The sequence below is a fragment of the Trachurus japonicus genome, chromosome 19 (genome assembly GCF_045865225.1).
Source record: "Trachurus japonicus isolate A0001 chromosome 19, Traja_1.0".
Classification (NCBI taxonomy): Eukaryota; Metazoa; Chordata; class Actinopteri; order Carangiformes; family Carangidae; genus Trachurus; species Trachurus japonicus.
In genome coordinates, this window is record NC_140925.1 from 24,741,047 (window position 1) to 24,763,837 (window position 22,791).

Genomic DNA, 22,791 nt, shown 5'->3' on the forward strand with positions numbered 1-22,791 from the left:
GGAACTTTGCCAGGAAACATTTGAGGGAGTCTTTGAGAAGTTTCACCTACATTCAACTGCAGTAACTTACAGAACCTATTTTAGTCACTGGGATACAATTCCTTCCCCCGAAAAACCCCTCTGCCTGTAAAGCACAGGCCGTCCAGGTTGGGTTTAAAGGGGTCAGACCCAATTCATTACACAACGTTGACTCAGACAGAAGCGAGAGGATGTCAGTGAATCAAGTGTGTGTCATTAAGGTAAGATAAGTATGTACAAAGACACTGAGCACCATAAATTAGACAGATCCTCTCTGGCCATTGGCTATTTTCATACTTGCAGAAATCGCCAACAATGACCCACATACACAATTGTGTATGCATATACACATACGGGGCCAGGCCACACACACACTTAAAGGTTGTCCTTGATAATCCTTGAGATGTGCCACAGGTAGCCATGGCAACAGCAGTGACTGCTCTGCAGGGACAACACTTGCTTATTTACACAGTTTGATTTGTGGATCCGGTCTCACAGCTTCTGTAATGAACTCTATGTGTGTGTGTGTGTGTGTGTGTGTGTGTGTGTGCGGTGTGTGTGCACATATGTGTGTGTGTGTGTGTGTGTGTGTGTGTGTGTGTGTGTGTGTGTGTGTGTGTGTGTGTGTGTGTGTGAAACAGTTGAGAGCATAAACAGGGGAGACAGGAGGGGAAAAAGAAGAAAGAAAAGAAAGCAGAACAAAAGAAAATAAACCTGAGTTAAAGGACGCAGCAGGAAAAGGTTGTTTGATCAGAGAAAAGACGGGTGAAAAATGATTCATACAAGCAAGCAGAAAAAAATACAAGACAGGGAAGCAGAGACGCAAAAGTGAGAGCTAAAGAGAGATGGGAGGAGAGGACAGAGAAAAGACAGAGAGGAAGGAAGCGATAAGTAGAATAAGTGGAAATTTTGTAGTTTACACAGGTGTGAGCTATCGATCACAGTTAGAGCGACAGAATAATCCACTAAATTCTTTAAATGTCCTACACAGAGACAGGCTTCAGGTTGTGAGTTACAGGTGGTGATGCAGTGCAGACCTGGAACATATTTCTCAGTCATGTTTGCATTAAATGAAACAGGAGAATCAAAACAATCTGACTACTGACAAAATGAAAACGTGTATCAGAGACTGCCCAATAGTAAATGAGCTGTTAGTGAACAGCAGCGTACAGAGCACAGACACCGGCAGACATGCCACTTCACATGGCTGCTGTGAAAGAAACTGTAGCGTACAAACAGCTGCAACTTGTAAAACAATCAGACAATGAAGGAAAGTGTGGCCACCTACATTTCAGACAATGTAGTTCATCTGGTTCACAGCATTTATCATCTCTCGGCTCCTCTCTCCCTTTTGCATGCTGCAGGTATGTAAAAAAAATAACCTGTCTTAACTATGACCTCTGGGTAAAAAAAAAAATAGCAGAACTTACAGTGGATGTGACTGTTTTATTATGTTCAATTATTACATTTTATTAAAGAAGATCAAATATAAATACTGAGTTCTTTACTCCTTTGAGATTTTTTTTATTTTAAATATTCTGTTTATAAAGTTAAAAACTATCAAGTCGTTCATCTATCAACAGTTTAAGCAGTACCTTGTAATCTCCAGACCTGAACTGGTTTTACAAGCTCCCCTTTTGAAGTGGAAATGGAGACATCCTCAAATGAGTCATATGAATTACATGACCATTGGGAGGAGGCATGAATCATTCATTTATTCATCTTTCCCACAGGGAAGACACGGGCAGACAAAGCTGTCAGCCAAGGCAGTGACTGAAAGGTCTTAAAAGATTCTGAGGAATTAATTAAAGGCAAATGAGAAGATGAGAAAGAAGTCGCAACCTTAAAGCAGTGATACACAAAAACAACTGCACTACGTACAGAATATACTGTACAGTACGTACACATGCTATTTCCTTAAAGGGATAGTAGCATTTTTTTAAAGTGGTGTTGTATGATCTACAAATAGCCCCTAAGTACTTTAATTGCAGTAGAAGACTCTCTGCACTCCTCCCGTTAGCAACGCCAGCCCATAGCCCTGCCCAGAGATTTACAACATACAGTGTTGTGAACAGACCCAAAGAAACGGCCTATTTTCACGGCCTAAAAGAGGTTTTACCTGAAAGAAAATACACAGTTCCATTGTTCGCTATAATATAATTTTTTCCAGCCCTTCAAAGTGCAGGAAAAATGCAGTTTTTATTTGAACTGCTGATCGACGGGCGCTAAACCTGAGCGGAGGGATACATGAGTTGGTTAGGTCCAAATAAAAACTGCGTTTTTCCTGCACTTTGAAGGGCTGGAAAAAATTATATTATAGCGAACAATGGAACTGTGTATTTTTTTTCCCAGGTAAAACCTCTTTTAGGCCGTGAAAATAGGCCGTTTCTTTGGGTCTGTTCACAACACTGTATGTTGTAAATCTCTGGGCAGGGCTATGGGCTGGCGTTGCTAACGGGAGGAGTGCAGAGAGTCTTCTACTGCAATTAAAGTACTTAGGGGCTATTTGTAGATCATACAACCCCACTTTAAAAAAAATGCTACTATCCCTTTAAAAGTACTATAGTATTTAGATAATTTCATTGTTCTCAAAATGGTTTTTGTTTTGTTAAAGCACTGGGTTGAGAATTAGTTCATTTGTCAAAAAAAATGCATTTGAAAATATTATCAGCAATTCAATATCCTTTATCATGTGATAGTCATATCCTCAGGCATCACACACACCATCCACTATCAGCAGTGATAAGAGAAAACTCTAGGGCTGATCACTGGATGGAATGAGATGGTGGATTCCAGTGATAGTGACAAGTGTAATAGTATCTAATACAATCAGCTGTAGGGCCATGAGAAAAAAAGGCCCACGACCCTTTAACATCACATACGCTGTCTGAGAAACACTGATGAGACACAACGGACACGCAGCACTCCTGCTGTGAGACTGAAAGAACACTGACCTGGACTAATTGACCATGATGTCCCTGTGATATTTATGCATGGATTTACTCATGTGTAATGCATGCTGCTGAATACAAATACTATGTGGGTGTGCATGCATGTGTGTATGTGTGTGTGTGTGCGTGGGGGGAAAGGGGGGGGGGGTTACATTGGTACATTGGCTGAACATCCTTTTTACCCATCTATGTGATATTTCTGTTTCAAAGGGCACGCCATTTATAGAGTCAGGATATTTGTCATATGTGACCAAACAAAGCAAAAGGAGGAACATGATGTTCAAGTCAAACAATAACCGACTCAATGCTCAGCACTGCTTTGCTTTTTCAGACTGGTTGAAATCATTCCACTCTGCATTCAAGCTGGTTCTATCTATCAAGCCAATCGCAGCTATTAATACCTGCTAAAGGAGAGGAACCTTGAACATAGAGCGCACAGTCTTTCTTTGCCCACAAAGTCCACACATACGTACGCTGTTCTCATAAGCACGGTCAGAGATGATGACAACTTCCCCGCAGGAGTATGTAGGGCGCACAAACAGGTGCAGCACAAACACTTTAAGTCGGGGGACTGTTTACAAATGAGATTTTTTAAAACTATAAATACATTTCACATATGGATTTTATTAAAATCGCCAACTTCTTCTGCTGTCTCTTGGTGGAATTCATAAATCAAACTATGCTACATCTCCACATCAACACCCACATTTTGAACTACTGCAGTTATGCATGTAAATAACACAAACTATGTATTCAGAAGCCAAACTGCATAATCAGGCTGTTTCTCCTTAGTTCAAGGACAATTCTTCAGTTTTACTCCATGGAATAAATAACTGAATAACATCTGATACTGCCAAGTCCTTACTGGCATGCACATGAAAGTTAATACAAAAAAAGAAAACCTCAAGCAAATTAAAAAATCAACAAGTAGTCACAAACAGCCTAACAGTGGCAAACATCAGCACGCAAGACTAAATAGTGTAAGGACACAAAGTGCGTAGACGCAGCCAAGTCCACAGACACACAGCAGCAGCAGGAGCAATAAACATTGATCTGTCTGACCGCTGACAACACTGAGTTATCACAGGGAGTTTTCCCTCTTGGATCAGATATGTACACTATTGCACACACAGTCCCATGTGCAGACATAAATATAACATTTAGAGTCTTCTGACCTTTAGTTGTTAGCGGGAGGACTATGACTAAAGTCAGGGTAAAGACCAATTCGGGGTGATTTAGCAAAGGCCTCATTGTTATGAAAGCAAAGATCAAATTAGAGCATCAAATAGGTCACATAATTAAATGAAGTCAAAGTACATTTAGAGATTTAGAGATTCTCCGAGAGCCATACTGGTGCTTTACACTCTTATCTTCACATGAGAGGCATCAGGTGAACGTTAACTGTGAATGAGGCCCATTCACTTTCTACTTGCAAACATACTTAGAAAAGAATAAACTTAGGCCTTTACCCAGTCACGTCACAGTGACTTGATACAAATCAGATGGAACACATGGGCAATTTCTCTGCCTTTGTGGAAACTGTAAGACTCAAAACATATCCACAGCCATGTGCGACATTCATTTTAAGGGTCAGATCAAAGTGATGTTACCCAGAGAGCCTGAAATCCTTCTCTGTCATGCTGTGGGGGGTTCTGGTGTAAAGGGGGCAGAGTGCACAGCGCTACATCACACACATTTTCAAACTGCTGCATCACTAATCGCATGTTTCAACAAACATTTTTCTAATTAAATCGCAATGTTTGCTATTGCCCCCTGCAGCTCTTATTGGTTACAGACAATCACAGAGAACTGTGAACTGGATGTGATTTGACTGCACAAAGAGTATGTTTTACAGGAAAGACAGGTGGTATTTTTCTGTTATAATAAAACCTCTATTTCTGTCATGAAAAACCTCTAAAGAAGTGGATACAAATGAACCATTTAAGGTATAAGATAATGAGACAAAAACATAAACATCTAGAAGTCCTGCCAACAGAGTTACAAAACCTGAAATTATGAATCATTATTTGGCAACAATTTGACAGAAAAAAAAAAGATAGACCTATCTGTGCAAACATGTAAACACAATGCTTTAAGTCCAAGTCCAGGGCTCCTTTTTAATGATTTAAACCCATTTGATTTCTGACATGCATAACAAAGTGCTGACCACTACTCACAACATACACTAGCTCCTTTTAACATATACCTAATGCATTAGGACACTACATGAGCATGACTTCTTTCAAATGTGTTCTCTCCAGCCACACTGCACTGAAGCTCAGGTTTCCTCTACTCACTGATCAGCTTGAAGTCCGTCCTCTGAGCGTGCTTCATGGTTGCTAGATACAGCTGGCCACTCTGCCTCCCACACTGACAGCTCAGCGCCGGGGTGACCCACCAACACTTGTCCACATTTGAGCCGCCGCTCTCCTCTCTCCTGCAGCTGCTCTCTCACTCTCTCTCTCTCTCTCGCTCTCCCTCTCTCTCGCTCACTCGGCTGTTTGCTCTCTCTCTCTCTCTAACTCCGTTCCTAACTTGAACTCTCTCCAATTCACACTGTGTCTCTGACTCTCTCTGGCTCACCTGGCTGCTCTCCCTTGCCTTAGCAGCAAACAGCCTTCCCTCGGTCTCCGTCTTGACAACATTCACTATTCCTCTCTCTCTCTCTCCCTCTAGGTCTCTCTCTCCCGCCCACCTTTCACTGACACCATACATAGTTCACAGCTGTGCGCTAGAGTTGGACCAGTCAGACCATCTCACTGCACAGACACACACTAGTATACCGTCATTTATACACTCATATCAGCAGAGTTTGAACAAGGGACAACAAAGCAAAAAATACTTTATACAGAATCAAGCTACAGTATGTAAGCATTTATTAATATCTGTATTTTTGGAAAACAAAATATTATCTCCAATTATGTGTGATTTACAGTCCCAGATGCGGAGCTGCAGCTTGTTACTGAGGTTTACACCATGCTTCTAAATGTGTCTGACGACTTCATATTCATTGGTTGAAACAATTAGTCAACTGACTGATGAGTTCTCTGACAAAACAATTGTTTATTCAACTAATCGTTTCATTCATTTATCAAAAAGACAAAAGACAGACTGACCTTTAGATACGTACAGTATTTCTCTGTAAATGGAAAATAAACTCTCAGGGCTCTGGAAAGCTGCGATGGGCACGACTGTCTGACAAAGAATCATTTCATCTAAAATGATCAACAGAAGCAATGCAGCAATACACAGAAAAGTGTATTTTGAATAAAACATGTTGCCTCTGTTTGTTACTTCATGCTGCATATACTGCAGAAACAAAGGTATATTTGAGGATAAACATTTATGGTTCAATTAAAGTGTAACATTCTCTCCTATATTACTTCATTGCTTAATGATGTTTCATCTTAGATCAAGTGTCAGCAGGGGCATTCATTCTTTATCTTGGTAAAAACAATATCTTTGATTACAACAGAGCTAATTTGAATATTTGTACAATTTATACTAGAACCAAGTTTATACTGCTCAGTATTTTTAGAAGTTATGACCATGTAAAGAGTGTGTTTCTGAAATCTTGTGACTTCCTCTCTCCATGATTCCCCACAATTTCTGCTGTCAGTGGCTCTTAAATGCTGGAAGGCAACACAATGTACAATGACGACTGAAAGGAAGAGTGAAAAAGAAACGAAAGACCAATACCAAGCTGGAAGGATGGCTGCCTAGAACTCAGCAGCCCACTCCCTTTTCAGCCGTACAGTAAATTGTGTTATAAAGGAAATGAGCTCAAGAAAAATACTTAAACATTTATAGTTCACATGAATATGCCTAAATCCCTGGGGCCTTCAGTAGCTGTTCATTGTCCTCAAATGATATGGTTCAACAGCAAAGGAGTGAAATATTTAATGCTGGGAATTATGCAGCCATGATTTGAAGACTGACACCTGCTCTAAAAGCCTACAGTATATCATTTATTTGGTATTACTGTATTGTTTTTTTAGATTGTCTTGTGTCTCTGTTTTTGAATAATCTGAAAATTATTTTTTCCATTAAAGGGACAACGAGGAGTTTTGGAAAAGTGAAGCGTTTTCACACTACATTTACGAGCCTCCGCGCACCGTGAAATTCTTTGACCGGCACAAGACAGACTCATGTTTTCATTCATCAAGAATTAAAGTCAGAGGTTCAAAGAGGTTCAGATACCATCGTAATCCCGACCATAAACGGCGATTCGGCGGCGTTATTCTCATGACTCGCCACGAAACCGAAAGTAAAGAAATGCTGGTCGGCTCGACCAGCATTTCCGCCGCCACTAATAATAACAAAATAACGATAGAGACAAAGCTATATATTTATCGAAAATGGAGCCATTAACAAGTGTGGGTAACGTAGATTCATCCACATTAATATGAGACTTTTTTATAACCAAATAGAAACTCCTCGTTGTCCCTTTAAACATTTGATCTGTGAAATTTCATAAAAAACGGTAAAAACGCCTAAATCGACGACAAACATATACTACTTAGAAGAGCACACAAATCATGAGCAGATGCAACACAGAGAACCTGTCCATGTCTATGCAAAGCATGCGCATTTGCACACATTTTGTGCTTGTGAGTGAAAATGACCCCTATCAAAGTCTCAGCCATCAGCAGAGCTGGAGCTGACATGGACTTCATTCGTTTCACAATGACAAGCTCCGTGAAACAAAAACAACTGCCTTTAATTACCAGTGCACTGCTCAGCAATGATTTATGGTCTCTCTATTTCACACCATGTCTCCACATGTGTTACAACAGCACACACAACAGCACACACACATCACCTTGACCTTACCCTTGTCTTAACCAGTTGTCATTTTTTCCAGTACCAGTATTTACATTTATAGGTGTTTACTTTCACAACAAAAGCCTGTCACACTGACCAAGGCGATATCATTTATCAAAACATTCCTTCTGACCTACAGCCAAGTGATTTCTGTGTTACAGAAAGACATGAGTCTTTGACATACATCTGATGAACCAGAAAAAATGCTTTTGGGATCATGACAGTGAATGTGGAATATGGAGAAGGTCTAGAAAAGCATTTCACCTCTCTCAGCACTCACACTAAAACTCTAAGAATACACTAAGGCTGTCCAAGCCATCATCCTGCTTAATCCCTGAAAGCATTTGGTGCCAGAGCCACTGAGCAGGTTTGTAAAGTTGCATTTCTAGCCCACTATCCCATCTAAAAATAAATTATTAATTTATTATGTGCTCAAGTATAATGCATTCACATGAAAAAAAGAGAAAATGTCATAATGATTACATCTGTAACTCATAATTGTGACTGTGTTGTCAGAATTAAGGGATACATACCTAAGATCCTTAGCATGATATCCACAATCCATTAATGCAACATTTTTTATCTGCATCATTGAAAATATGCAGAGCAAAGAGAGTGACTGAATTTGACAAGTTGTACTATAAATATAATACCAAGCAACTGTCAAATATAACAGCTGTTCTTACAAATGACAGCTTTTAATGTTCATACTCTGATTGTTACACACTAATCTGAACTTTTACCTGTGATATGCAACTGCCACCAGGAAACAGAAGAGAACATATTGATGTGGTATTAAGTATGAATACTGAACAGGGAAAAGCAGTTACAGCTCTGAGATTGAAGATTAAGTTAGAAATAGTGAGGCAAAAATGCAGGTTACACTTTTCTTTTCCACAAAACAGCTCCATTTTCATAAAGGGAAAGGATGAAGGCAAAAAGGAGGTAGGAAAGGTAACCTATATAGAGAGGGGAAGAGCACAAAAGCATCCTCTATACAGATGACACAAAGATGACCCCCCTCACCAGAGAGGATAGAAACAGCCTTTGATTTCCAGAAGAGCTGGACCACTTCAACAGACAGTGGTGGGACAATATGTCTCTAAATCTGTGTCTCATTCAACTGCAGTAACGTTTTGTGTGACAAACTGAAACCATCAGTAGCTTCCTTATAATAAAAGTGACAGTTATGTTACCTTTAACAAAGGCTTATTTGGCAAGTACCAACAATACCTATCATGCTGTTTTGTCACTGTTTAACAATCACAAGGAACATCCTGGCTCCAAATAAAGGTTCATTCAAAGGGAGTTTAGTACTAAGCTCTGCCACTAAAAGCTTTTAGATTTGCAATTGATTTAAAGAGATTAGATTGAGAGCAGTTTGTTACACTGAAACACTGAACAGAGGAATGATGCCGTAAATGGTAAGAAGGCAAATAACTGCACTGACAATCTGAACATTTAAAACTGAACTCGCACCTTCCCTAAGCATCAGGATAAGTAATCGTCTTTTATGAAATCTGAAATCTACCAATGTCTTTTGAGAACCTGAACCTGAACCTTCCTCTCTTTTCAACTCAGCTCTGCACTCCTCACTTTTAGTTTAGCAATTGTATCAATACTTTTCAAAAGGCAGCGTCGTTTCTGCACTGTGCTTTCTGGCACATTAAAGGTCAAATCATTGAAAATGGCACAAGCCTGCCTTCACCACAGGCAAACCATATGTGGTTTACCTGCGTGCATGAACCTATGGCTGTGAGTCTAAGTCTAAGGACTTGTGTTATGTGCAGTGTTGGTATCTGGATAGCTTTAGTGCTAGGTTAGAAAGACAGAGAGTGTTAAACTGGGAGTCTTTCATGCTGTCGCTTTGTGTGGATGTGTGTGTGCGTGCATGCAGGTCTATGAAATCCTAGCCCTGCCAAGACTTGTAAGCTGCTATGTGTGCGCGTGTCTGGCTCTATTTTGTTTCCTGTAACACCCATTAGAACAGAACACAGTGTCATGGTAAAGATATGCACTGTGTGTGTGTGTTTTGTGTGTGTGTGTGTGTGTGTGTGTGTGTGTGTGTGTGTGTGTATGTGTGTGTGTTTGAGTGAGTGAATGTTTTTTTGCTAATGAACTTTTCTAACAGGAATTAAAGTTTGATAATCAGAATTAAAAACAAGTGTAGAAATGAATGTTTTTTGTGTGTGTTGTTTGCGTGCAAATGTGTGTGTGTGTGTGTGTGTGTGTGTGTGTGTGTGTGTGTGTGTGAGAGAGACACTCCGTCCATTGGCACACTGCCAGTGGAAATTGATGTCAGGATCGGCTTCCATTTAAGTCATACTGTATGTAGCATCATAGTAGAGGAAGTGGACAGACATTTACCAGCTGAGCAACTGACCGACAACGCAACTGGTTGGACAATGAAGTCATGTGAAGAGACGGAGAGAGGAAGAGAGAGAGAAGGAGAGATAGAAACAAGTGGGATACTCTGTGCATGATAAGAACTTGTTTATTTTCCAGGCCCATTTAGGAAAATACATTTTACAACTGACCTTTTAATGTCTTTCTCAGGGCATTTTGTGGACATGGCGAGCTGCTGCCCTGCGGGATCTTATGGAAAATGAAAAGCAAACGTGCATGCGTGCGTTGATGTGTGTGCATGTGTTTGTTTTTGTCTGTTTGTTTGATGTGCATATAAGTTCTTTTCAGATGTTAAGAAATAACCAAGTGTGTGCTCACAAGTGTTGAGCGGATGCTGTGATGTCAGGGAGCTTTTTCTTCTTGCTAACGCCACTTGAGTGTCGTGTGTATGTGTGTGCGTGTGTGTGTGTCTGTGTGTCAGAACTGGAGCCAGTCAGAGCAGAGAGAAGAGGATGGTACAAAGAGGGAGAGAGGACAGCAGCAGAAATAAAGAGAAAAGACAAAAAGGAAAAGGGCAACCACTGGGATCAACAACAGACGTGCTCCTGCCGACCCAGAACCCACTGTGGACAAGGAACCATGTGGGAAAAGAGCAGAGAGGAAGAGAAACGAGTGGAACAGTGGATCACAGGGGAATAGTGAGAACCTTTTCCTCTCATAATCAAACAGACGCAGGCCCTCTGCCCAAAGTCCTTACTTCACTATCCCACTTCAATGCTCCTCTGGCCTCATCTACTACACAACTGTTGGTTTTGTGAAACTGTGATATATACAATTATTGTAACACAAAGTTTACATTAGGGGTAATAAAGTTGTAAGATAAACAAAAGAGCTGTCTAAAGTAGGGATGGCACGATGACTTGTTTTCACAATTAATCGTGGGATTGAACGCCACAATTAATGAATCGTAAAGATTCATAAATAACGTTACTTAAAAAAAAATGTAAAAAAGATGTTGGAACCATATTGCCAGATGTGCACTAAACTAAAGGTAAATGCACAGATACTGGTCCATTTAACTAACGTAACATTGAATTGGTAGGAATTTAGATGTTAGCATGTCATTTTTAATTAAAAAAGCAAAGCAAAACAAAACAAAAAAGATTAAAATAAACATAAACATTTGGTATAGACGACAATTTATGACCTGAATATTTCAAACACATCCCCTGGGGATTAAGAATTGGTCCTATATTAATAGATACTGGCATAAACAATGAGTAATGTAATTATATTTTGACTATATTTGATCATTTTACACATTCCTAGTGTTGTCAAATTAATTAATGCATAATAATCGTGATTATCGTAGTACCGTGATTATTTCTCTGACAATAATCGTACCAAGAAATTGTATAATTGTGACATCCCTAATCTAAAGTTTAGTCATAGTGCTCAAAACAGCTCTATGACTTTGACTCTGACTCATGATAAATATAAATAACAACAGTATTTAGTTGGAAGAGATCACATCTGATCAATACAGAGTCCATTCACAAGGTTTTGTGCACTCAAACATACAAATACACAAAACCTTGTCCATATACAGTCCACCCACCTTTCAGCACGGCGTGGCTGTTGGGAAGTTGGGGCAGAGGGCAGGGCAGGGCAGAGCGCGCACCGATAGCAGCTGTGGCCTCTAGCAGCGCTCCAGTCAGCAGAGAACACACCGATGTCCTCTGGTCACAAGAACGATAAAACCTAGAAATGAATGAGGACAAGTGTCAAAGCCTGACCTTGTTTTTTTTTTTTAAACGAGCAGTAGCAAGCACCTGCAACTGGCCAACTACAACTAGCATCTTCCAGCTGGAATCTATAAAATACGACGTACTGTAATTCATCTACCTTCACTCAGTTTTCTACATGTTTAATTGTTAATAATGGTGAGTCATAAAGCAACTCCAGGGTGGACACACAATATGTTGGTGTCAATCTTGGCACACAGGTAACAAGGCCAATTTGCTTTAATTGGATTTGCAAAACAACTTATGGAGGCAAAAAAAAAAGGTTACAAACCTAAGTGGCTGAGATGGATCACAACACCGGGGAACAGATAAGGAGTTTTGCTCAGGTCTGGCTGGACTGGCACAATGAGACTCCCTGAGACACACACATCCAGGAGCAGAGAGGAGGAGCTTCTTGGCCGGATGAAGCAGGCTGACTTCCTCTCTGTCCTGCAGATAGTTGCTAACCTGTAAAAGAAGAGAGAAACATGTCTCTTAGAGGAGAAGAAAACACCAAAACTGAATTTCATTTCATTAGTCACTGAAAATTATTGTAAGTAAATCATTGGCAGAGAAAAGCAAATTGCAACGACCACCAGACTTGTCTCATTTCGCTACAAACTTCACCAGTAAGTTGAAAAATCACATACAAAAAAAAGTTTTGAATCTGATTGAACTTGATCAACCTTCAACAGAGTGATTGAGATGAAAGAGTGACAGAAAAGCTTTATATGGCGAAATCCACTTCATCTGGAGCTGTTGTTCACCTTTCAGACTGTTACATAACATTTGAATCAGAGGTCATTGTCATCGGCTCCTCTTCTCCGGTCATTCTCAGAAGCAATTTCCTCTTGAGAGAGAAGAAATCAAAGCAATGAAAAGAAAGAATTAATAGAGAGAAGCACCACTGTGGCACATAACAGATAGGAAGAAAGGTAGGAAAACGGATCCACACAGAAATCGTCGGAGCGAGACACACTGATAACGTAGGTATACAGAGAGGGAAGAGAAGCAGCAGACAAATGGTAAAAGAAAGAAGGAAGAGACGTCACCAAGGAGTTTTAACCGAGTGAACATTTTGACCTTAAAGAAACGCCTCCTCCTCTTTCCATTCACACTTTTCTTGGAACAAATTCTATTTGACAGAAAAGGAAACACTTATCCAAAATGACTGGGTTGTTCTTTGTCCTTGGGTGAACCTGCAGATGAGCTTCTCTGGTACCAATTTCAGAGAAAAGCCATTACGGCAACATTTTGTGGCAATGTAAGTGGGCAGTAATGTCTTCAACGGAGATGGATATTACAAAATCAGACAAAATCAATACTGGGTGACAGAGTGGGCGATGAATACAATACTGTAATGAGAAAATACAGCTTCAGTGGAACAGGCAGTCGACAGTTTTGATCAGTGCTGCCTCACAATATTGCCAGGTAGGAGGTAGGTGAAGGCTAACACCCACAGGCTTATTCTCAGAAACAGTACATGCAAATCTGTGAAAAGTCTGTTTGTATGAAGCTCAAGCTGGCTCTGCTGTGGCATTGCATACACATATACACCCCCACAAACACACACGGTGCGCTGCCAACTGGTTCTCCTAAAGGGATGGGTTTCCTGCATGGGGTGTAGGCCTCGCTGTTGTCAGATCTGAGCCGTCTCCAGGGAAAGGAGACATACCAGTCTGCACGTTTAGAAAGTGAGAGAGCCTGAGTGAGAGACAAAACACATACACACACACACACACACACACACACGCACGCACGCACGCGCACGCACACACACACACTCCTCTTTTCCCAGTAACAAGTCAATTATGGGAGACACTGTATATTGAGCTGAATTCCAGCAACAAGCCTATTCCTAAAGGCAGAAACGTTTGGCAGTATTTGGAAATCAAACATTGTGATTAAACCCACTTGGACTAATAGCTCCTCTGATTTTTATTTTCCTTCCTTATCCAGAACCTTCACTGACTCACATTTCTGGTAAAAGACCTCACTTTCTCTATCAGCATCCAGAGACTGAGCATGTCCACTGCTCAGACATGAAGTCTCCAACATTTACACTGTATTCTTCCACCATGAAAAAGGAGCTACAGACATTAACTTGATCTCAGTTGTTTAGTTAATCGTTTTATGTTTTCATTTTACTGATAATCAAACAGAATCCAGGAACACTGAGCAGGGAAGTTGTGAATACATTGCTGAGTGTTTCTGCTCTGGGTGAGCAGAAACACCATTGGAATCATTTGCAACAAACAGCTAATATGGGATCTGAATTTGTGTCTATAATAATTCTTTCACAATGACTTCACTGTGCAGTGCACTTAGTCCATCTCTGCCTACAAGCCATCCTGCTAATGACTGCTGTTTTCTGTAGCACTCGTGAAATATGAAGGAAAACCTATTAACAAAAGTTGTTGGGTTTTGGGTTGGTGATATTTTTGCCTTGTATGGTTCCTATTCATATTATTCTATTCTCTTAAACTTTTGGAAATATTTGGCAGTTAAAGAACACTTTATTAAGGCAACTAAATATAATCGCTATCTAAATTAGAGTTCAACAAAGCCAGTGCACATACTGTACATATTGAAGTGAAGTCAATGAAAGATGACATTTTGTGCAGTTTAAAGATAAAGTATGACTTGTACCGGTGATGAATGACCATTACTGAATGTTTCCCTTGGGATTTTTCATACTGTCGTCTACAACAGCATGGAGACCATTATGACACAATGAAATAATGAATCCTAAATGAACCATTAAGCCCATCTGTATGAAACCTCTGGGAAACAACAGTGGATTTTCAGACAATGAAAATGATTTGATATATGATCTATGTTCTTACCGTACCACTTTAGAGGGGCCGTTACTACATTTCCAACACCACCAAATGTGGTTTCATGTTGGGAGCGGTAGTGTTGATTATGGCTGGCCAAGAATTTCACCATCATTTACAAGAGAAGCTATTATAATTTGAATTTATGAGCAGCACAACGTTTCAAGGCAGACTGGACAGGGCTAGCTAGTTAGTGTGCTAATGTCAACTCTTCAACCACTCTTGATGAGTAAAGGAATGAGGTTTGCTGAGCTGGAAAAGTTTCATTTTTTCTCTCAATTGATGCCTTTTAAAAGAAATACTCTCTCCTCAGAGTGTGATGGTTAAACAATGTGACTTCCACTGTAACACACAAACTACAATTTAAAAGCAGTGGTTAATCAAGCAAGAAAAACTATGCCTGTGTGTGTCACAGAAATCCTGGCTACAAAGGACAGTGTTGCATGTGGTGCTGCTTTTGATGGACACAGAGCAGCTGTCTCTACAAACATGCACACATTGCACACACAAATAAACAAACTCATCTTCAAATCCCAAGAAAACACATGAACACACAGGTCAACTTTCGCACTAAAACTTTCAAAACCACACATATAGAATATACAGCAGGACTCTATGTCTATATACACACATATATTAATCTATTAATCTATGATGAGATGTTGCATTTGATCTGAATCTCAGGTTTCACAAATAACCCAAGATGACTAAATCCATAAATAACAAACACAGAATGGAAATTTACGGGAATGAACCAGTGAGCAAACTACTAACGTGTATTATAGGGAAATAATTAAATAAATCAACATTATTGTTCATTTTGGTGATACTCTTTCAATATCCATGTTAAAAAAAAACATTACAATAAAAGTAGGCAGAGGAACAGAATGTACTGCTTTGTAGCCACAGTCATCATCAGGCATGTGCTAATTGCATTTCATTTTAATTACATAAGTACGCGTCTCTGCGTTCATCAAGCTCTATTTCCTAGTAAGCTACAATGCCAGTGATCTCACCATTCAGCCAGTCAGGAGACTATGACTGTGTGACTCAACTGCCACTAATGCAGACTTGTATCTCATGTTACACTGTGTGTGCACAGGAAATGCAAATGGCTTAAGCTCAATGAAGGTAAATTATAACAGCTCCAGGCAGCTGCACTGATTGAGCTCCAATTACAGTTAAAAAACTGAACCACCTTTCAAAATTCTGTGTTGGACAAGTCTGTTAAGCTTAGTATCACTGTAAATACAATAATTGAAAACAAACAACTCCAACAAAGTGCACAGTCTAGTCGAAATTAAATGTTATATTATATTATTTTTTCCTTTATTCTGCATAATACATTTATTCCATGAAGACATTTTAATGGCATGAGCTATAATATCACACACAAATGGCTACTATTTCCCCCCTGCTGGAGAGACTTACAAAACATTGTGGTAGCTGTTTGCCTCAGACTGAGTGTGCAATGCTTTTCTTACTAAAAATTGCATGTGATGAACCAAACAAACCAACCATGAGAATGGTCTCAACCGCAACATTTTCTTCCTCTTCACAACTCTACCTTTTATCTTTGATAGTCTTACCTTTGAGTTCAAGCAGTTCACAATGACATCAGCAATCTGTGCATGTGTCTGAGACTTGATGACACCTGAAGAGTTTATAGAGGACGCTGTCTTTCTCAAGGGCATGCTTCAAACTTGTAGGGTGTCCACTAAGCTTATAAACATAGTTATAAAGTCACCCAACATCAATATAAAATACATTCATGGTATTACTTTCATGTCCATGTTACTACACTTATGAATGAATTTGCCATGGAGGGCCATCAGCAGTCCATTGGGCCGTTTCTCTGCCTGGCAACAGCCATTCTGGGAAAGGATTAGCAAGGGGCATTGTGGGCACCACGCAGATCTACTGAACTTTGAGCTGGAATGCACACACATAAACATGCACATGCTAAAATGCAGACATGCAAACACACACTGGCTCATTCCCGTGCCGTTATGTATCTTATAGCAGACACATACAGTATCTACGGCCTGAGGGCCGTCTCCCTGAAATATAACCACCCTCATCTCCACCTCTTTACTTTGATGACTCCGACCCACCACCACACGCATGTTTCAGACACTATCTCAGCACGCTATCACTCTGCTCTCACCCCTCCTCATTTATTCTGCAGTATTCCATGGCAGAGATCCCGCAATACAATATAGGCCAACTGTCTGTGAAATGCTGCGTATGTCCATACAGCACAGTCTCTTCTACTATTGCCATGATTATGCACACACTTAAACTGGTATCATGAATTGAATGCAAGTGCTCAAATAGGATTACGCTGGTAACTGCTATGGAGCCCTGCTGGGCTGCCACTCCCCCACTCTCCTCTCCCACCAAGCTGACATTCAGGGGAAAGAAATGCATCATTTGGGCTGAAATCTACTTTTAGAGGCATCATGGAGGGTGGAGGTTAGCTGGGGTTAACTGGGGGAGGGAGGGAGGGGGTTAATGTTAAAAGAACTCTGTTATTCTGGTCTAGACTCAGCTGAGGTCACTGGGAGAGACGTCAGTCTTAACCCTTCCTTCACAGACTGAGCAGACGTTCAGTTCAGAGACGTTTCCAAATTGTCAGTGTTTTGGTGACTTTGGTCATAAAGTTTTCCTTTTTCAAAACCTGAGATCATTTCTAACTGATTGGTTTCATTCAACAACAAAAAAAAAGACAAAACAAAACCATTTCATGGTTTGTCAAACTAAATCATTAAAATACCACACCATCACTGGCAAGCTGCAGGAAATGGCACAATATCCTGTTTATGTCCTAATTCCCTGAGATGTCTTGCCAACTTACATTATACCTCTTCAAGAGCAAAGTCTAGCAGGGAACCAATGTTATATTTAATTTTTTCAGATATTTTTTATTTTTTTTGTCTGTTTTTCTCCTCGTCCTATCTATCTGTTTCTCCGTTTTTACTTTCTTAAACAGACTATTAATTTGTGCCATATCTGTAACACTTGAAATGTCTGTAAAGTTATGTTAAAACAAATACAAATTTGAATGACAAAAAAAAAAAAAGTCTGGCAGGGAAACATTAAAGGTCCGGGGGCTGGGGGTCAGGTTTGCTCTTTTTAAAGTGAAAGTAATTTCAACAACTCATCCTGAAAGTAAGGCCACCATTGATCATATCTGTGAACATATCCTCACCTCTACTCCACATTACTCTCAAATGTTTCTGCCTAGAGTGATTTTCGCAGAGCAATGGGAACTCAGTGGAACTCAGCCGAATCTTTCCAACGCTTCATTCTCTAAGTACTGTAAATCACTAGAAGATTTACATCTGAGAACGCTCCATATTCCTAAAATCCTTCATACCGCTTGGACTGCGTGTTTGCTTTAATGCAGTGAAAATGGAGCCGACAAAGCGGCTGTGGTGGGAAACGAGGAAAATGTGCACCCTGCCCACCCAACGCGACAGACACCTTTAAATCAACTGCACCTAAGTCTATTTGAAAACTCGCTGAGGCGCCAGGTATGTTCAGCAGCTCTGGTATCTCAGCACGTCCCGACACTCTTAACCCCACCCATCCTCGACAGCGTAAACCAAATCAAAAAGACAAAAAACCAAACATCCCCACGCAGAAATCCAACCTCTGAGGTCAAACGGTGAAAAGGTGCCTCCGCTGCAATCAGTGTCTTCTATTTCTTTGTGCGTACATGTGTGCTTTGCTGTGTACTACACATGTACACACAGCACACCTCACATCTCATCTCCAGCTACTCTTAAAGGGATAGTTCACCCAAAATTCAAATTGCACTCATTATATACTCACCCTCATGTGGACTAAGGGCTGGGAGAAGTTTCAGAGTCCTCCGTGGCTTCTCTGAGTTACAGGGGGTCTCGGCGTAGCAGTGCATGTCCATATGACGGTTGCAAATGGATACCAAATGTCTTCGTAACACAAAGACACACCAAAAAACATCCAAATACCTCCATGCTGCTCGTATGTAATGTCTGTCTTGTATTGAAGCCCCGAAATGCGAAATTGTCCCGAAAAAAATTAAATAAGTCTATTTTTAAAGCTTGTTTGTAGTGGAAGCTCCTCTTTCCAGTTCGTCCAAATTTGACGAACCGGGAAGAGGAGCTTCGAGAAGCTTCCGCTACAAAACAAGCTTGAAATATAGACTTATTAAATTTTTTTCGGGACAATTTCGCATTTCGGGGCTTCAATACCAGACCAAACACCAACTTTCTGAAGCACACAAAAGAATACAGATCAATTAAAGCATGGAACTCCTTACCACTGCCAATAACTAAACTCACACATAAACTAACATTCAAAAATCAAATAAAAAAATATCTTGGAATTTCATATCTGTAAAATAACATACGCACACATACACATGCACACACACATTTATGTTTAAATGTACTGGTTTTAACTGTGGACTCCAGGAAGACTAGCGGTGTTCTAGAGCGCAGCTAATGGGGATCCTTACAAATAAAACAAATAAAACATTACATACGAGCAGCATGGAGGTATTTGGATGTTTTTTGGTGTGTCTTTTTGTTACGAAGACAGTTGGTATCCATTTGCAACCGTTATATGGACATGCACTGCTACGCCGAGACCCCCTGTAACTCAGAGAAGCCAGGGAGGACTCCGAAACTTCTCCAAGCCCTTAGTCCACATGAGCGGGAGGAGATAATGATTTCAATTTTGGGTGAACTATCCCTTTATTGCTGGTTTGCATCTCCAAGAAACAGGCAACGTCTCGTCTCCACACCATCCTGTTCTGCTCTGACCTTTTCTGCTGTTTCTGTCTCCACAAGGTAATGTTTTGCCTTCGTGCAGCCTGAGCCTGGACTGTCTCACTGCTGGATGAGTGAGTGCTGTGCTCAGTTGTGTGTGTGCATGAGCTCACAGGCCAAGATAAAAAATAAAAAAAGTTGTGTGCACCGAAACAAATTCTATATGTATACAATTTTTTATTATGTGTATTCATGATGGTTCATATCTGTGTATTTATGTACTTTTAAGGATGCAGAGTTTTATCTGAGTGTATGAGAGTTTATCGTACGTGTGTGTAGGTGGTCTGCGTACTTTTGAAGAGTAAGTATTGCTTAGACTAGAGGAGCCCGAAGTCTGAGCATATGCGATGCACAGCAGCGCGTTCACACAAACAACCAGGCATCTGCAGCACATTTACACATCAACATTAACCACGTACCGTAAGAGTCGTTCACACATAAACACGCGTTTCTGAGCAAACCTCCCGTTCACACATGACGTCATTTTCAGTAGAGAAAAAAAAAAGGTAACAAAACAACAAATAAACCATCTAATCCTGATCCTTGACTGATATATCTTAAGTGATCTACATGAAGTGCTTTGGCCCCGAGGTTACAGAGTCTCGTCTCTCAGAGATTATGCATCGTCAACCACATGAAAAGGACGGAGCTAGAGACAGGAGGTGTTTACAGCGCATCAGCACAGCAAGAAGTGGACTGACGGCAACATCCGCTCCTGTGGACACGGAGTAATGACTGACAGAAAACAAAGAGGGCAAAAAGAGGTACAGACGAAGCAAAAGAAATACCTTAAGTGAAGAAAAAACGGACATAAAGTGAAAACTGCCTTTGATTACCATGCAATTCCAGTGCAACTTGAAAGAAAATCCCTATGACTCACATCTCAGGCCCTCTGAGGCTCAGTGGGTGGATTATTGCTGACATTTCTGGGTGTTTGACTCATGCAATATTGTAGTGTAAATGCAATGTGGGTGTTGAGAGGGTTTAGGCAATGGGAACCCCCAAATGTTTTTTTGTGAGATCCTATTTTTCCTTGATTCCCAAAAACTGGAACACTTGCTGGCTTTTATGTATGTTTAATGGAAAACGCCCTTACTTATAAATAATATATGCAGTTAGACTATCTGAAGGGGTGCATTTACATATTTTAATATCTTCACATCAAACATGGATTATTCAGTTTAGCTCCTAACACCACATACAGTACAACCTGCTGGTTTTGGGCCCGAGATGTGTAACCAGGTTACAGATATCCATGCAGTATCTGACTGGTTGTACAGTTGTATCAATAACATGGTGGCCTGTGCAAAGCCAGGTAAGTAAATCTTTGTAGGTTTGGGATGAAAATAGGAAGGAAGATGATGGGAATGAGGGGGAGGAAGAGGGCAATTAATGAGTGAATGACAGAAGAAGAAAAACTTGGAATGATAGAAAGAAAAAAAAACCTAAGTACAGAGTTCAGGAAGGTTTGTCAAAACAGGAAAAGATGGTTCAATAGCGAGCAGATGAAGAATCAAGGAGAGAGGACAGAGGAGAAAAATAAAGGATGAGGGAGTGGAGGAGAAAGGACAGAGCAGCAACAGAGACAAACAAGAAGGTGAAGCGAGGAAAAGACTGGGGAGCATAACAGAGGAAATGGAGAGGGAGGCCAAGGGTGACTAGAATCATAATCCTCTGTTGAATTTCACAAGGAGCTGTTTCACCAAAGATCCAAGAGCTGGGCCCACCTCCCAAGCACTGCCTCACACCTTTAACAAGCTTAGGGTATTACTGTGTGTACTTTGTGTGCACTATGCATGTGTGTGTGTGTCACACAAAAGATGGTCAGGAGCAGTGGAAAACTCAAGAGTGAGGGGCAAAAAAATACATGCTAACTCAAATAGTGAAGTGAACCATGCACTGAAATACTACAAACGACAACATAGTGCATGCTGTTGTAGATGAGATTAGGAAAAAAAACAGAAAAAAAACAAGCTCTTTGCTGGTTAGCGAGAAAAAAAACAGCAGAGAACAAAAAGAAAGTGTAACAGACGAAACACATTACAGGAAGGAACTGAATAATTGAATTTGTCGAGAGTAAATAGAGAGGAGAAAAGAAAATGACAAGGGCACACGGGTAGAATCCTAGATCACAAAGTCAGCAGATATTGTTGTGGTACAAATTTACAGATGTTAGATATTAATATTAAAGAGATATTATTTATTACTGTCAGTGACAATCCCTTTGATCAATATAACATGTTGCTCGCGAGCAGCACCACAATAATTTAGGAGATGAGGGCGACAAACGTAGCTTGATTTCATTTGATTTCAGTGACTTCATTTCAGAGTCAGACTTAACAACGTGTAAGAATTATGCTTCAATCATCCAAAAATAAAACATGAAAAAGCGATTAATGGCAGATTCAGAGAAGTGTCACACAGAGCATCTCTTTAGGAGGATCATCTGGCTTTCCTGCCCCAACTGCATACAGTCTCTACGCAGCCAGGCCAACAATATCATGAGACATACAGTAAGAGACCATAAATTCAAATTTGTACTAGTCTGTCACAATCCCTCTCTTTATAATCCCTGCAATATAGATAAGATAAATTGTAGCTTAAAGAGAAAAAGGCATGAATAATACAAGAAAAATGAAAGAGAAAGATCGTGGAAGGCCAAGGAACTATAGCAGAAAAATATGTCAGAGGAACTGCAGAGTGAGAGTCAGAGAACAACAAAATAGCCGGGTCATTGCAAAGGCCAAAACAACCTGGAAGCCATTACCCAGAGCACCCAGTGGGACTCCTCCACACCACCAGACTCCCCCCTTCAGTTCTCATGATGTCATACTACAGTGAGCCGCTACACTCTCCGACATAACAGCACACAGCAGATAAGCCTGATGATGAATGATTTTCACTCAAGTAAAGACAAATATTCCTGGTGCTACATGCAGAGACATACAGGCGTAGAGACGTGGAAGCAAGTTTTGCACAAGTAGACAATATTTGCAGGTGAAGTTTCTCGAGAGCCACAAAAGGATGTGGAAGTCATGTTACCTCATACTGTTGTGTTATTGTTATGATACGCTCTCAAACTTTCCCTTCATCTACTTTCTTACACTTTTGTTATATTTTCAAAAAAAACTACAAATGCAGTGCATTGCCATTGTTCAACTTTGTACAAGACATTTAGCTTAATTACATGTAACAATTAATAGTAACACTGGAA

At 40.3% G+C, this 22,791-nt stretch overlaps 1 protein-coding gene across 7 annotated transcripts in view; it reads right to left on the reverse strand.

The window, feature by feature from the left end:
- Positions 1 to 22,791, reverse strand: part of plce1 (phospholipase C, epsilon 1) — an 86,459-nt gene that overhangs the window by 34,937 nt on the left and 28,731 nt on the right. For all 7 annotated transcript variants that reach the window (XM_085762353.1, XM_085762350.1, XM_085762348.1 and 4 more), the window contains 2 exons: positions 12,216 to 12,391; positions 11,758 to 11,900 (listed from right to left, as the gene is read on the reverse strand). In XM_085762353.1, the coding sequence (XP_085618479.1) occupies positions 11,758 to 11,900; positions 12,216 to 12,391 (319 nt within the window). The remainder of the gene's footprint in view (positions 1 to 11,757; positions 11,901 to 12,215; positions 12,392 to 22,791) is intronic.